We start from the raw sequence: 16824 nt of genomic DNA, 5'->3' as shown, positions 1-16824 counted from the left end.
GCAGGCCCCGCCCCCACCGCACCCTGCATGACTCTGTTCCCCAGGGTCAGAGCTCCTTGAAGGGTGCAGGTGCATCTCTCATGGCCACGGGCTCAGCATCTCCCCCTCTGCCTGGTCTTTTCCTTGATGCCAGCCCCGCCTGCAGGGGGAGGTGCTGGTGAGGCAGAGCTAGGGGGGCGGCCAGTAGGGATTTGGGCTCTCCCAGGGGTTGATGTCACTGCAGGATCCTTCCCAGGACATGAGGGAGGAGGGCCTGCCCCAGGCTTCCTAAGGGACTGGGAGGCAATGCCCCTCCCCTTCCTGTTCTCCTGACAGAAAGTTCCAGGTCATTTCCACATTTGAAGTCTGCAAAGCAGGCAGGTACTTCATTCTCTGCAAGCTGGTGTCCCTGGGGCTCAGACCCGCTATGGGGGGACCTCCTCCCGGCTCCCGCATGGCCCCAGGAGACAGGCTCTGGGCCGAGCTGGGTGCAGAGGCTTCAGGGACCATCGAGGGCAGCGGCATGCAGGTCAGGCTCTGTGGGCGGGAGGTGCTGCCTGAGGGACTCCTCGCTGCCCGCACCTGGAGCTCACGCCCCTCTCACCCCACAGCTGGCTGGGCTCCTGATCACAGGTCTGCAAAACCCTGGATGGTAGGCGGGGCCTGGACGCTGGTCTCTGTCACCTCAAAGTGGGGGTCACAGTTACCTGTGCTCATGGCAACGAGGGGCCATCACAGTCCCCTCCGTCCCCTCACGGGAGGGAGGCCGAGGAAAGGCAGTCCTGCCCTCTCAGGGCTCAAAGGCCCCCGTCCCTGCTTTCCCTCCCGCGGCCTCTTGTGATTTCACAATTGCTGTCTTTCTTCTTTCTAATTATATTGATTTTATGTTTATGTTGTTATGTAGAGAGCCACAGGCATTTTTTAAAATCCTCACCCAAGGCTATGTTTATGGACTTCAGAGGGAGAAGAAGGGAGAGAGAGAAACATTGATCGGTTGCCTCCCGCAGGGGCCCCTATAGGGATGGAACCTGCACTGGGATGTGCCCTCACAGGGAAGGGAACCTCCTCCTTGTTGGATGTGGGATGAGGCTCCAGTCAAAGGGGCCGCTCACTGGGGTGTTGTCTGCCTGTTTGAGTTGAGAGGCCTCAGGAGGGAGCAAGCTGGTGGCGCTTGTTGCTTCATCTCTGTCCTCACTGCCCCTGGGCGTGGGCCTGTTGCTGCTCCTTCCCTGGGCTCTCCTGACCGTCCCCTTATTTGATGACCTGGGGCTCATAGAATCAGTTCTGCCTCAAAATATTGTCCAAGACACCTCCCTGCCTGGGTTCCTCATCGTCCTCCACACAACCTGCCGACACTCAGCCAGCCCAAGTGTCCACCCCTCACCCAGCTCCCAGTGACCAGCCCTCAGCCAGCTCCCAGTGTCCAGCCCTCAGCCAGCTCCCAGTGTCCAGCCCTCAGCCAGGTCCCAGTGTCCTGCCCTCAGCCAGCTCCCAGTGTCCAGCCCTCAGCCAGCTCCCAGTGTCCAGCCCTCAGCCAGCTCCCAGTGTCCAGCCCTCAGCCAGGTCCCAGTGTCCTGCCCTCAGCCAGCTCCCAGTGCCCAGCCCTCAGCCAGCTCCCAGTGTCCAGCTCTCAGTCAGCTCCCAGTGTCCAGCCCTCAGCCAGCTCCCAGTGTCTATCCCTCAGCCAGCTCCCAGTGTTCAGCTCCCATCCAGCTCCCAGTGTCCAGGCCGCTGTGTTGTAGCTGCTCTGAGTTCCTGCACCTTCAAGTGGGCATTTCCCTGGCCCTGCCATCCAGGTCTCTGTTCCCATTAAACCTTCCCTGTCAGGATGCAAATGGAGAAGGGGCAGGGAGCCCCCGAGTGGCGCTGGCCATTCACTCTTTTTTAAAAAGGTATAATCAGGGCAGCTATTTTATTTTTTATTTAATTAATGTTTAATTATAATTGACAAACAGTATTATGTTAGTTTCTGGTGTATGAAGTAGTGATTGGACACATATACCTTACAGAGTGGTCACCACAAGAAGTGGATCTGTCACCGCACATGGTCATTAGTGTTACTGACCATCTCCCCAACCTGCATGTCACACCCCATGACTCACTGTATAGCTGGCAGCCTGTGGTCAGTCCCTTCCCCTTCCCATCCCTTCCCACCTCTCCCTCGTGGCAACCGCACATTTATTCTCTGTATCTATGAGTTTGTTTCTGTTTTGCCAGGGGTCTTATTCCAGCATCTAGAAGGGTTCAGGAATCTAGAGAACGGCTGTGTGTAACTTAATAAAGAGCCCAGAGATGAAATATAATTTTGAATGGCATGTTGGAGCGTCAGAGAAGACTTAGCTAAGGGAACTAAGTTCTCCTTGTCTCAGGGCCCCTTACTCTTTATTTACACAATTTGTCCTAAGGCCAGGTAGATATACACATCAAAGGGTAGGGTTTCCTGTACACAATCCCTTGTCAGATTGGGGAAAATTGCCTTCAGCTGCTCAGGTGTTTGGCCAGTAGGAGGCAATAACATGCAGATTAAGATGCCCTTAGCTGTCTGGCAGCCACAATCATCCTTCTCAGGTTTGGGGAAATGCCCTCAGCCATCTCCAGATGATTCAGTTCTGCTGACATGCTGGCATTGGCTTCCGGCACTGTTTCACTTTGTTTTGTGTTTTAGATTTTACATGTAAGTGAAATCATATGGTATTTGCCTTTCTTTGTCTGATTTATGTCAGGAAACATAATATTTTACATCCATGCTGCCTCAAATGGCAAGACTTAATTTTAAAAAAATATATTTTTTATTGATTTCAGAGAGGAAGGGAGAGGGAAAGAGTGATAGAAACATCAATGATGAGAGAGGATCATTGCTTGCTGCCTCCTGCACAAATCCCCTGGAGATGTAGCCCACAACCCGGGCATGTGCCTTTGACCAGTATTGGACCCGGGACCCTTCATTCGAAGGCCGATGCTCTATCTACTGAGCCAAAGCAGCCAGGGCAAGATTTAATTTTTTCATGTCTGAGTAATATTCCATCATATGTATGCACCACACCTTCTTCATCCATTCGTCTATTGATAGGCACCTAGGTTGACTGGCTTTCTTGGCTATCCTATCTAATGAAAGGCTAATATGCAAATTAACCATCACTCTGTCAAAAAGATGGTGGTACCCAGTCCTCTCAGCCCCGCCGGAGTTCCCCAGTCCTAGGGGGAGGCTGCTGAGAGCGGGCAGTGAGCGACCTGTCGGAAAGCTGCCCAGAGGCCCTCCTGACCCTTTATAACAAAACAAAAACACAAATTCCTTTGCCGGGGAGGTATCTCATGTACAGAGGCCCTTAGTTCATGGCCCCTCCTTAATCCGCATAAGATCCTCCAACTTTGTTCTTCCTTTTCAATATTGTTTTGACTATCTTGGTCTCTTGCAATTTCTTAGAAATTTTCAAATCGGTTTAATTAATTCCTACAATTCCACAAAGGAAAGCTTAGAGTTGGGGACTGTTAAGGTACAGGTGCCTGAAGACCTCAGGCGGGACCCCTGAAGGAGCTGACCAGGGAGAGTCTGCCTAGCGACAACCCCCCCACCCCACCCTAACTCACCCCACCTTCCCTGCGGTGGCACCCAGCACCACAGAACTGGAAGCAGCCACAGGAAGCCGCCTCCTCCACTACAGCCATGCCCGTGACATGAACCAGCCCGGCCTGGTTCTGCCCCGGAAGCCGCAGCCACGTTTCTTTCTATAAAGATGACAACATGGTCCTAATGGGCAGTCCGCAGAACTGCCTCTGAGGGCTTATTTGCCCAAAATCTTTCTGCCCCTTCTTCACAGGGACTTACCCCGGCAGGACTGGGCAAGCCACTCCCACCACAGCCTCAGGGTCTCAGCCTCAAACCTTGCACCTGCGTCCCCACGGAGTGATCCCCCCACACACACCTGCAGCCTCAGGATCTCAGCCTCTGGAAGCATCTTCGCCCCACAGAGTGATCCCCTCCCAGCAGCAGCCTCAGTTCTCAGCCTCTGAACCTTGCTCTTCCCAGTGAGTGATCCTGCCCCAGCAGCAGCCTCGGGGAGTCAGCCTCAGGACTTCCCTCGCCCCCAGCCGAGTGATGGGGGGGGACCAAGGCCGGTATCTGGGGGATGCTACCTGCAAACCTCTCCCATTGGGCAGAAACTTGTGACCGGGTTAGGGAGGTCAATGGGTTTTGTTTAAAAACTTCAGAAACCACAAAGGAAATGTCTGAGGTCGGGTTTCACATGGGAAGTAACTTACAACTAATTTCTGAAGGCAAACTGCGACATTGCAGTTACATTCCTGGAGAGCACCCCGCGGTCAGGAGGTTCGGGCTCCACAGCGGCGGTGGCGGGCGCTCCCCGCCCTGGTTCCTCAGCACCTCCGGTCCGGCTTGAGCCCACCCGGGAAGGCCTTTCCCTACAGTTCTCACCAAGGCAGGCAGGGTTTGCAGACACGAATAAGAAGTGCCCATGCACACGTCCCGAAGCTGCCGGGGCCGGCAGGAATGACAAACGGAGAAAAGAGCAAAACCAGAAACACCACTGATCACAACATAGGTCATCTTTTTCTTCAGATGTCGGTGTGTTTTCCTCTTCTCTTCTGGAAGTGAGACAGATTCAAGTACTGACGAGTCTACCAATGGAAAAGTTCAGAGAAAGAGAGGAGAGAAAAGGAATAAAAGGAGAAAAGAAAGAAAGGACAAAAGATGAAACATCAAGAAAAAGAACGAAGGAAAAAAGGAGGAAACAACCACATGTTATCACCTTTCCAAGGTCTCATGAAATTCCCGTTTAAGGAGTTTATTTTATGACACTTTTAGTTTGGGTTTGCATTTTTACTGGTTTGTCAAGACCATGGCAAGTACAGTATCCAATATTTTAAAGAAAAAAATCCTATCTAATAAAGAGGGAATATGCTAATTGACTGCCCCACCCTCAAAGATGACAGTGCCAACAGCCAATTAGAGAGGGTGCAGGCTGGGCTGAAGGACATCCCCCCCCTTGAATTTCATGCACTGCGCCTCTAGTTGTAAATAATGCTACAATGCACATATGATGTACGTATCTTTCCACATTAGTGTTTTCATTTTCTTTACATAAATACCCAGTAGAATTGCCAGGTCATATGATAATTTCACTTTAATTTTTTGAGGAATCTTTACATTATTGTCCATAGTGGCTGCACCAATTTGCATTCCCACCAACAGTGCACTAGGGTTCCCTTTTCTCTACAGCCTCTCCCACACTTGTTATTGTCTTTTGATAACAGCCATTCTGACAAGTGTGATGTGAAGTCTCATTGTGGTTTTGATTTGCATTTCCCTGGCGATTAGTGATGTTGAGCATCTTCTCGTGTATCTGTTGGACGTCTGTATGTCCTCTTTAAAAAAATGCCTATTCAGGTCCTCAGCCCATTTTTAAATTGGATTGGTTGTCTTTTCATGTTGGGTTGTATGAATTCTTTATATATTTTATATATTAACCCCTTATTGGAGGAATCATTTGCAAATAATTTCCCATTCAGCAGGTTGCATTTTCAACTTATTAATGGTTTCCTTTGATGTGCAAAAGTTTTTAATTTGATGGAGTCCCTATTTTATTTTATTTTTATTTTATTTTTTTGGTATTTTTAATGGAGTCCTCTTTAAAAAATATTTTTATTGATTTCAAAAGAGGAAAGAGAGTTAGAAACATCAATGATGAGAGAGGACATTGATCCGATGTCTCCTGCATGCTCCCTACTGGAGATGGAGCCCAAAACTCAGGCATTGGGGATTGAGCCCACAATCTGGGTTTGTGCCCTGACCCGGAATTGAACCATGGTCTCCTGGTTCATAGGTCAACACTTAACCACTGAGCAACACCAGCTGAACTCCCTTTTTTTTATTTTATTGATTTTTCACAGAGAGGAAGGGAGAGTCACAGAGAGTTAGAAACATCAATGATAGAGAAACACCGATCAGCTGCCTCCTGAAAACTCCCCACTGGGGATGTGCCTGCAACTAAGGTAAATGCCCTTGACCAGAATCGAACCCAGGACCCTTGAGTCCGCAGGCTGACGTTCTATCCACTGAGCCAAATCGGTTAGAGCACCTTTTCTTTTTTTAATTCTCACTCAAGGACATGCTTATTGATTTTAGGGAGAAAGGAAGGGAGAGATTGAGAAAGAGAGAGAGAGAGAGAGAGAGAGAGAGAGAGAGAGAGAGAGAGAGAGAGAACATCGATTGGTTGGCTCCTGTATGTGCCCCAACCAGGGGCCTGATGGAACCCATAAACTTTTAGTGTAAGGCATGATCCTCCAACCAACTGAGCTACTGCCCAGGGCAATTCCCCCCCTTTTTCCTTTTGTTGTCTCTGCCCAAGGAGACATAGCCAACAAAATACTGCTATGATCAATGTCAAAGAATCTATGTTTTCTTGTAGGAGTTTTATAGTGGCAGGTCTTACATTTAGGTCTTTAATTTATTTTGAGTTCGTGTTTGTACAACGTGTCAGAAAGTGGTCTAGTTTTTTTTTTTTTTTTTTTTTTTTTTTGCATGTATGTGTCCAGTTTTCTCAACACCATTTATTGAAGAGACTATCTTTATCACGTTGTATGTTCTTGCATTCTTTATTGGAGATTAATTCACCTGATAAGAGTGGGTTTATTTCTTGACTCTCTACTCTGTTCCATTGACCTGTGCATCTGTTTTTGTGTCAGTACCATACAGTTTGATTACTATAATTCTGTAGTATATTTGAAATCAGGGAGTGTGATACCTCCAACTATGTTCATCCTTCCCAAGATTTCTTTGGCTATTTGGGATCTCTTGTAGACCCATATAAATTTTAGGATTGTGTGTTCTAGTTCTGTGAAAATGCGATTGCTATTTTAATAGGAATTGCATTGAGTCTGTAGATTGCTTGATATAGTATGGACACTTTAATGATGTTAATTCTTTATAGGAGCATGGTGTATCCTTCCATTTATTTGTGTCTTGTTCAATTTTTTGATCAATGTTTTATAGTTTTCCCAATATAAGTCTTTTTATTCCTTGGTTAGCATTTTTTAAAAATGTTTTTATTGATTTTTTTTTAGAAAGAGAGCGGAAGGGAGAGGGAGAGAGAAACATTGACGAGAGAACCCATTGGTCAGCTGCCTCCTGCACATCCCCTACTGGATATCGATCTCACATCCCACAACCCTGACATGTGCCCTGACCAGGCATAGAACAGTGACCTCTCAGTGCATGGGATGAAACCCCCCCTGGTGGCCTGCTCTCCTCCAACTGCCCCCAACTGCCCCCTCCCCTGCCAGCCTTGTTGCCCCTTTCGGCCCCCCCACCAGCCTGGCAGCGCCATGCATCCTGCTTGTTCCATCATTTGGTCGTCCCTCACTAAACCCCTGCTGGCCTGGTCTCCCCACACAGCCTACTTGTTCAGTCGTTTGGTCGTCCCTTACTAACCCCCCTGACAGCCTGGTCATAGGCAACCCTCTTGTGAGAGCATGAGGGTTAATTTGCATATTACCTCTTTATTATATAAGATAGAAATATCAGGTTTCTGAATATTAATCTTGTATTTTGCCACTTTACTGAATTCACTATTAGTTCTAATAGTTTTTTGGTGGTTTCTTTAGAGTTTTCTAGCTATAGTATTATGTCATCTGTAAATAATGACAATTTTCACTTCTTTCTTTCCTATTTCTTTTCCTTGTTCTTGTCTGATTGCTGTGATTAGGACTTACCATACTATGTTGAATAAGAGTGCTGAGTATGGGCATTTTTATCTTGTTCCTGATCTTAGAGAAAAAGCTTTTATCTTTTCCCCATGGAGTATGATTTACCTGTGGGTTTCTCATGTATGGACTTTATTATGTTGAGGTATGTTTCCTCTATGCCCACCTTGCTGAAAGTTTTTTAAATAAATGGATGCTACATTTTGTCAGATGCTTTTCCTACATCTATTGATATAATCATATGATTTTTTAACCCTTCATTTTGTTTATGTGGTGTATCATGTTCATTGATTTGTGGAGATAGAACCAAACTTGCATTCCAGGAATAAATCCCACTTGAACATGCTGTATGATATTTTTAATGTACTGCTGAATTCAGTTTGCTAATATTTTGTTAAGGAATTTTGCATCTACGTTCATCTGGGTTATGGGCCGGTCATTTTCTACTTCTTTATCTCCTTCTCTTCTTCCTCCTCCTTTTTCTCCTTCTTCTTCATCTTCTCTTCCTCCTCCATCCCCCCCACCACCTCCTCCTCCTCATCCTCTTTCTTTGACAAGGTCTTTGTCTGGTTTTGATATGCTGTCCTCATAAAAAATAAGTTTAGATGCTTTCCCCCTGCTTTAATTTTTGGGAATAGTTTGAGAATGATAAATATCAATTCTTCTTCGAATGCTTGGTGGAATTGAGGTGTGAAGCCATTTGTCCCTAGATTTTTGTTTATTGGAATGTTTCTTTTCTGATTCAATTTTGAATCTAGTGATCATTCTGTTCAAATTTTATTTTTCTTCCTGATTCAATCTTAGAAAATTAAATGGTTTTAAGAATTTATTCATTTCTGCTAGGTTGTCCATTTGTTGGCTTATAATTGTTCATAGTATCTATATATAAAAGCAAACTGTCCTCTAGGGAGTTTGACCGACCGGGAGTGTGACCAACCAGGAGTTGGATCTCTTGATATGACATGCGCTGACCACCGGGGGGTGTGTGGAATGAAAGACGACCCTGGCTGGCAGCTGGCAGACACTAGGGACCCTACCCATGCACTAATTTCTTGAACTGGGCCTCTAGTTTTCTTATAATCTTTTGTATTTCTACGGTGTTGCTTGTCACTTTCCATTTTTTGTTTCTCATTTCATTTATTTAGGTCTTCTCTCTTTTTTTCTTAATGAGTCTGGCTAAAGTTTTATCTATTTTGTATATCTTTTCTAAGAACCAGCTCCTAGTTTCATTGATCTTTTCTATTATCCTTTTACTCTCTATTTTATTTATTTCTGCTCTGATCCTAATTATTTTGTTCCTTGTTCTCACTTTGGGCTTTGTTTGTTCTTCTTTTTCTAGTTACTTTAGGTGTAAGTTTAGATTGTTTGCTTGAATTCTTTCTTGTTCCTTGAGGTGGGCCTATTGCTTTGAATTTCCCTCTTAGAACTGCTTTTGCTGTGTCCCAAGGATTTTGGATTGTTGTGTTTTCATTCTCATTTGTCTCAAGATATTTTTTTATTTACTCCTTGATTTCTTTATTAACCTATTATTTGTTTAGTTCCATGTTGTTTAGTGTCCATGTGTTTTTTTTCCAATTTTCTTCTTATGATTTATTTCTAGTTTCATATTGTTGTGATTGGGGAAGATTCTTTATATGATTTCAATTTTTAAAAAATTTATTGAGACTTTTTGTGGCCTAGCATGGGGTCTATTCTAGAAAACTGTGGGAGCGCACTGACCACCAGGGGACAGCTCCAGCATTGAGTGTCTGCCCCTTGGTGCTCAGTGTGTGTCATAACGACCAGTCAACCCATTATTCCAGTCGTTCTGGTCCTTCGGTCGTAATGGTCGCTTAGACTTTTATATATATAGACTAGAGGCCTGGTGCACAAAAATTTATGCACTGGAGGGTGGGGGGGGTCTCTCAGCCCAGCTTGCCCCCTATCACATACTGGGAGCCCTCAGGGGATGTCCTACTCCCTGCTCCCTGCTCCCCTTGGGGAGTGGGCCTAAGCCACAGTCTGACCTCCCTTTGTGGGAGGCGACTGGGCTGATCAGGGGAAGGCACCAGCCCCATCACCCCGCTGTTGCAGCCACTGCCAGTCACCACAGCCACCAAGGTGTTTTCATCAACACGGACTCCAGTCCCTTTACCATGAAAAAATGACAACTTTCTTTAGGCATTTTCAAGATGTGTCTTTCATAGGATATGACATTTCTTTCTTTCTTTCTTTTTTTATCCTCACTGAGGATATGTTTCCATTGATTTTTAGAGAATATGGAAGAGAAAGGGAAAGACAGAGAGAAACATCAAAGTGAGAGGAACACTTTGATTGGTTGCGTCTTGCATGAGCCCTGACCTGGGCCCAAGCCAGGGAGGAGCCTGCAACCTAGGTACATGCCCTTAGTCAGAATTGAACCCAGACCCAGCAGTGGGCAGACCAAGGCATTATCCACTGAGCAAAACCAGCTAGGACAGGATATGACATTTCTTAACCCTCCAGCAGCAGACCTTGCTTTTTTTCTACAGGAGTGTGGTAAAAAACCCTAGATCACCTATTTGGATTCTTATTACCCGAGTTACTAAGAATATTACCAGAGGCATACAGGGAGCTAAGCCAATGAGCAGTCAGAAAAGGTGTTTCCTCTGTAGTTCACACCAATTGCCGGCTTGGCCCCTGCCCAGGCCTAATGCCTCTGGCCAAGTGATTAGCCCTGGGCAGGGGACCTCCAGCTCCTTCAATTGTTGGCTCAGCCCCTGCTCCCCATGATCACTGGCTCTGTCCCTGCTCCCCGCCAGCTCCCTCCCTGCTCCTCGCAATCACTGGCTTCACCCCCTGCACAGGCCTAATGCCTCTGGCCAAGCTGTTATGCCTGGGTAGGGGATCCCCAGCTCTTCGCAATGGCCGGTTCTGCCTCTGCCCAGGCCTAATGCCCCTGACTGAGGCATTAGGCCTGGGCAGGGGACCCCCAGCTCCCCACCATCGTCAGCTCTGCCCCTGTTCCCCTCGATTGCTGGCTCCACCCGTGCCCAGGCCTAATGCTTCTGACTGAGGCTTTAGGCCTGGGCAGGGGACCCCCAGCTCCCTGCAATTGAGGGCTCTGCTCCTGCTCCCCACCATCGCTGGCTCCCCCACTGCTCCTCACAATCCTGGCTCCGCACATGCCGAGGCCTAACGCTTCTGACCGAGGTGTCAGGCCTGGGCAGGGAACCTCTCAGCTCTGATTGCAGGATTCGATAGCTGATAGCCGCTGGGCACCTACATATGCAAATTAACTGCCATCTTAGTTGGCGGTTAATTTGCATATCATGCTGATTAGCCAATGGGAGGCGTAGCGAATGTACGGTCAATTGCCCTGTTTGTCTATTATTAGATAGGACTAGAGGCCAGGTGCACGAAATTTGTGCACTCAGGGAAAGGGGGTTTCCCAGCCTGGCCTGTTCCCTCTGATAGTGCAGGAGCCCCACAATCGATTTCCCCAAAGAGGTAGGGCCTTCCCAATCATCAGGAGCTCCTTAATGGATTTTCCCAAAGAGGTAGGCTGGAGCAGGTAGACCAGCCTCCGTGGCTCTGCACACATACATCCCCACAACCTGTGCACTCCTGCTGTGCACACAGCCTCCTGGTGATGGATTGTGACAGCATGAGGGCATCATGGCATGATCGTGTGAAGGTGTGATGACCATTTGCATATTAGCTCTTTAATATATAGGATGTGGGTAGAGGTAACCTAATGTGCAAAGCAGATAGCGAGGGTTGAACACACAGGGACAGGGAGGGATGGAGCTAAGGTTCTGCAGTCAACACTGGGGCCTCCAGGTCCAGGGCAGGCAGGTACCATCAGGGAGGAGCTGCTTGGGGGTCAGGAGCCAGGACTCAGCCAGAGCCCCAGGCGGTTCTCCTTGTGGAGTAAGAGCCCAGCAGGAAACCTCTTCAGGCGGTGAAGGGGCCAGACAGAAGGTTCTCTCCTGCCCGTGTCTCCATGGCCACCTCAGCTCAGGAGTCCTGCAGACAGAGGACAGTGCTGTTCCCAGGCCCAGCTACCAGGGGCGCTGCCCTCTCAGGCCTCCTGCTGGGGCTCCCAAGTGAGAAGCAACGATCTGAGGTCACAGGAGCCAAAGCTGCTTTAGAGCTGCCTCTTACCAGGCAGGAGGAGAACCTGCAGGGCAAGCGGCCACCAGAGCCACACCCAGGCTCCCCTCTATCTGTCCCCTGGCTCATCCCCTGCACCTTCTGTTCTAGGGAAACCGAATGCATCCCTAAGAGAGGATTCAAGAGCGTTACCTGTGGGCTGAAGTCCAGAGTGTCCTGGAAAGAGAAGGAAGACGTTACTTAAAAGATATGAAGGTAAGTGTGCCCCAAACACAGGGTCCTCGCCCAGGCCACCTGAGCTTCTCTAGCAGCACCCCCACCCGCTGACACCAGAGCAGAGCCAAGAGCAGAAGCTGAGAGCAGTGGCCTAAAAGTTGTCACATCCAGTGTCATGTTAGTGACAGCAAAGCCTGTTCCTCCATGTACCCCAGGATCTGCACTCAAATCCCCGTGGTGTTAACCCCTTTCTAACCCCACAGCCATGACTCCTCGTGTCTCCACCTTAAGAAACCGGCAGCTGGTTATTTCTGCATTTCCAGGGAACGTGAGACCGACAGGGAAAGAGAGGTTTCTACTGGGTTGCCATGCCCAGAGCTCAACCAGCAAAGCCCCAGTTCTCCCCACTGTCCTGGGGCCTCCGCTGCCAGCAGGCTCCTTACCTTTCTGAGCCCTGAAGTAGATGAGCAGCCCCGCCCCGAGGAAGAGCAGCCCCAGCACGAAGCCCCCGGCTCCACTCAGCACCTTGCTCCTTGCGGATCCAGACTGGGCCCCTGAAATAGAAGCTGGTTTTAGTGGGTTTTAGTCCAAAGCAACTTCTCTAATGGAGACCCTGGGATAGAGAGCTTGTGGGGGGGGGGGCGGGAGAAGGGCAGGGAGGGGGGCTGCCCAAGAAGTAGCAGAACAATAGCCATTTCCACAGAGACTGAGGTCACACTGAGCAGGTACAAGGCCCAGGCTCTGGCCTCAGGTCCCCTCACTCCTGCCCCAAGGCCACTGCTTCAGCCTCTGAGGCTGCGGAGCCCAGGACTGGTGACCTCCAGGACTTGGCCCAGGTGACAGTGCCGCAGACGGCAGAGCAGACAGGGCTCTGCCGCGGCAGGAAGGTCCCCATGCTGTGGAGGATGCACCTCTTCCCAGATCACAGTGGGCAGCTCAGCGCAGGCAGAAGCACCCACCCAGCCAGACAGGGGATGGTGCCCAGGGCCAAGGGGCACCATGACGGGGAGAGTGTGGGGAATTCAAAGCAGGGCAGGCAGGGCAGCCTCCCAGGACTATGGGTGTCCACAGAAGCGATCTCAGGGCTACCCTGTGGCCTGTGCTGAAGGAGAGACACGAGCAAAGGAAAATGGGGTATAGGGAGAGGGCACCCTGACCCTCAGGGACAAGCAAAGGCCCCTGTGGGGGGAGGTGTGTGAGGTCAGAGGGCATCTCACTCCATTCCACGGTGACAGGGCTGGTGCTGCTGGGGTGCCGCACTTGGCAGGTGTAGACCTCCCCGCTCCGGGGAACTGTCTCCAGCATCACCAGGGTCTGGAAGGTCCAGTCCCCGTTCCGGATCAGGCCCGTGGACACCACCCCGGCCTCCTCTTCCTGGCCGTTGCGCAGCCAGTGGACCTCAATGTGGCCCGGATAGAAGCCGTTCACGGAGCAGACCAGGAGGTTGTGGTGCTGCAGGCGCTGGGTCTTTGCAGGATACATGGTCACTGTGGGCTCAGCTGGGACAGAGAAGGCGGAGGGAGATGTGAGCAAGACAGGCAGGCCCCTGGGTGGCTCCCTTTGGACTTTGTCTCCAGGCTCCAGGCCCGGGCAGCTCCACTCAACTGCCCTGTGGCCCCGCAGGAGGTAGTGCCATGGGCCTTGAATCTCTGTCTACATCACGGGCCGCTGGATTTGAGAGACGTTGAGGAAATTTGTGTGGGTTTTTTTTTTTTCATAATTTGAAACAGTTATTCATTGTTTAATCAAAGTGTTTACATATCTTTGGGAGGCACAGAGTGTGTGAGTTCCAGTGTGATTTCTAGGGCAGGGCTGCCTGGTCACATCCAGGCTGTGCCTCTTACTGGGTGATCCTGGGAGATCCTCTCTGCTCAGCTCCTCACCTGCAAAGGGGGTGATAATGCTAACTCACCGCTTAAGGACATGTGAGGACCAATGGGCCTAAAATATGTACAACAGCGGCTGGAACACAGCCACCACTGTATGTCAGCTGTCTATCACATATGGAGAGAGAAGATAAGGAAAGCAGAGGGAGAAACTGGGGAACAGCTTGGGGAGATGGGGACTCAGGGTGTGAAGTCCTGGGAATGCGATCACACCCGAGAACACAGAGATGGTCCCCCTGGAAGCAGGAAGGACGGTGACACCCTAGCTCCGGGGCTGAGTCCTGAGGGAGAGGGAGGAGCAGGGCAGCATCATTATAACACTCATAGTGACGCTCACTGAGCAACCCGCTCCTTCTCAAAAGAACCCGACCTGTTATTGGGATTGTTGTCATCTTATAATTGTCTCTCTTTTCAATTTGACATTTGAGCTTAGAGTAGGGTCTGGAACTCATTAATACGAGTGTTTCCTGCTGAGACCAGGCCCAATAAATACAGATTTGGAGGAGAAAGAGGAGGAGAAAGGGGAGGAGGAGGAGGAAGAACAGGAAGAGGAGAAGGACGAGCACAAGGAGCAGGAGAAGAAACTTGGGGGAAACATTTTTACTGGACCACAAAAGGGTAGATTTAAGATTGATGGTAAATCATTCCTAGCAACTTCTGAGTGCATTTCATTACCTTAAAGATGTTTAAATTCTTAACATGGAAAGAAATAAAACAGAATGAAAACACAAGGCAGGAGCAAGTGAAAATGCAGAATCAAATGTTAGCCAAGTGTCCCTCTTGCTGCCTAGAGAACCTGGAAAATCCCTGAGAAAAAGGCCCGGACCCCAGGGAAGAGGGGCAATAGACTATTCTTGGAGCAGGAACAGCCATTAGCCAACACATACGTGAAAAATGTTCAAGAACCTTAGAAATCAAAGAAGGATAAATTAAATATAAAAAACAAATTTTCAAGTCAGTATTTGGCAAAATTGAAAAAATATTTAACAAAATACAATGTGAGGTAAATTGTCTCAACTCTAAAAAGTTAACATAATTACTTAAATGCTGTCAGCCTGTGTAGATGTGACATCAGTGTGTTAAGTAACAAATTACAATTAGAACCTGGCTCCCCATCACCCCCTCTGTAAACACAGGGGCACTGAGGGGGGAACAAGACACTGAGACCTGAAAGGAGCTCAGAGAGGCCAGAGGTGCCTCGGAGGCCCCGCCCCTCACACCCAGCCTGACCCTCCGCCCAGGGACAGGCTTGTGCACCCAGCACCCCTATTCCAGGGCTCAGGGTTGGGGGTAGTTTGGCCAAGACAGACCGACTCCCTCCTCCCACCTCCCCCTCCCTCCCCGCTGCTCCCCAAACCCTCCCCCGACTGGACAGGACTGGGCACCCCCGGAAACGCCCTACACAGGACAGGCCCTCAGGGTCCCCACAGCCGCCCTCATGACCCTCATGGGTGCTCCTCACAGCCCTGTGTGCGCACCCCCTGCCCACACCACCACTCCCACCCCCTCCCCCGCCCCAGCACTCACTTTGCCGCTGCACCAGGAATCCCTCAGACGCCCCATAGTTGTGTCTGCAGTACGTGTCCACCGCGGCCCGCTCATCCTCCAGTTCGCCCTCCTGACTGTTCCTGTGCTCTGCTTCCAGCCGCCCCAGCTCGGTCACCGCGCGGTACTCCCCCACATCGCTGTCGAAGCGCAGGGCCTCCTGCCCGTTGTAGATGTGTCTCTCCAGGAACCGCACCCGCTCCATCCCATTGGAGAACTGACACTCGAACTTAAACTGCACCAGGAAATGCGCTGCGGGGACAGGAAGGACCCATCATGCTGGCGAGACAGGATGGCTGCGAAGCCCTGTGCGGGGCGCCAGGAGGTGGGGACACAGGACCCGGCACCCCCACTGCTAGCGCTCAGGGGCCCCTCCTCTGGGGCTGGGAGGCCGCAGGGCAAGGGAGACCCTGGACCCTCAGCCTCTGGGACCCACTGGGCTGCCCCGTGGGCTCTGGGCTCCAGGGCTGGGCCAAGAACTTGTGCCATCAAACGCCTCCTCCTAGACGCCCCCCCCTCCTCACCCCCAGACTCTCCCTTCCCCACACCCGCCTCCTCCTGTCACCCCCTGGGCAGGGGACCTCGTGCCAGGCCCCAGCTGCCCGGGACCCAGGCAGGAAAAGGGGCATCGCCCTCCGCTGCAGCGGGAAGGCCAGGGAGGGTTGGGGGGCAGGAGGGAGGGGTGTAAGAGATCAACCCAAGGACTTGTATGCATGCATATAAGCATAACCAATGGACATAAGACACTGGGGTGTAGGGGAGGCCAGGGGATTGTCAAGGGCAGGGGAAAAAAAGGACACATATATAATACTCTTTGTAATACTTTAAGCAATAAAAAAAAAAATTCACCAAAGTGCCCATCACACCCAACCACAGGCACATCCACACAGGAGGGAGATGGAAGGAAAGGGGCGCCTGGAGCAGGGACCACAGGGTCCAAGTCCCATCAGGGGCGGGGCCAGGGCCTCTGAGTGACAGGATGTGGGGGAAGGTCGCTGTATGTGGGGGAGGGGGCACATCTCAGGTGAAGGCAATGCCACCTGCAAAGCCTGAGAGAACCCATGTGCCTCCTGGGAACCCAGAGAACAGGCTCTGAGCCCAGACAGTGGGAGGGAGGGGACAGGAGCCTGGAGGAGGCGGGTGCTGAGAGCCTGGGGGTGAGTTAGGGGGCTTCTGCTGCATGTAAGGGAGAGCACTGAGAGGTTCAGGGGTTACACCCTAATCCCCATAGGGCGCCCTCTCTTTCCTGCATGTCCAACCCAGGAAGCGCAGAGAACCAGAACACACCTGTGGTTAAAGCAGGTGGTGGATGGAAGCTCTGATACCATCGCTGGTGCGGAGACAGTCCCTGCAGAAATGGGAGGCCCTGACTGAGGACAGGGGGCTCCCCACGATGCACGACTCA

The 16824-nt window shown here is 50.3% G+C and overlaps 1 protein-coding gene across 2 annotated transcripts in view; it reads right to left on the bottom strand.

The window, feature by feature from the left end:
* LOC102424057 (DLA class II histocompatibility antigen, DR-1 beta chain-like) overlaps window positions 1–16824 on the bottom strand; it is a 34701-nt gene that overhangs the window by 13522 nt on the left and 4355 nt on the right. Inside the window, exons 2-6 of one of the 2 annotated variants that reach the window (XM_006105574.3) lie at window positions 15402–15671; window positions 13206–13487; window positions 12432–12542; window positions 11965–11988; window positions 11366–11685 (exon numbers count right to left, since the gene is read on the bottom strand). In XM_006105574.3, the coding sequence (XP_006105636.1) occupies window positions 11672–11685; window positions 11965–11988; window positions 12432–12542; window positions 13206–13487; window positions 15402–15671 (701 nt within the window). In that variant the 3' untranslated portion in view covers window positions 11366–11671. Of the gene's footprint in view, window positions 1–11365; window positions 11686–11964; window positions 11989–12431; window positions 12543–13205; window positions 13488–15401; window positions 15672–16824 lie in introns of those variants that run through there. The other variant, XM_023746572.1, reaches the window with a different exon arrangement.

The sequence above is a fragment of the Myotis lucifugus genome, unplaced genomic scaffold (assembly GCF_000147115.1).
Source record: "Myotis lucifugus unplaced genomic scaffold, Myoluc2.0 scaffold_697, whole genome shotgun sequence".
Lineage (NCBI taxonomy): Eukaryota > Metazoa > Chordata > Mammalia > Chiroptera > Vespertilionidae > Myotis > Myotis lucifugus.
Note: the sequence above shows the minus strand (reverse complement) of the source record. Positions and strands in the feature narration are given on the sequence as shown.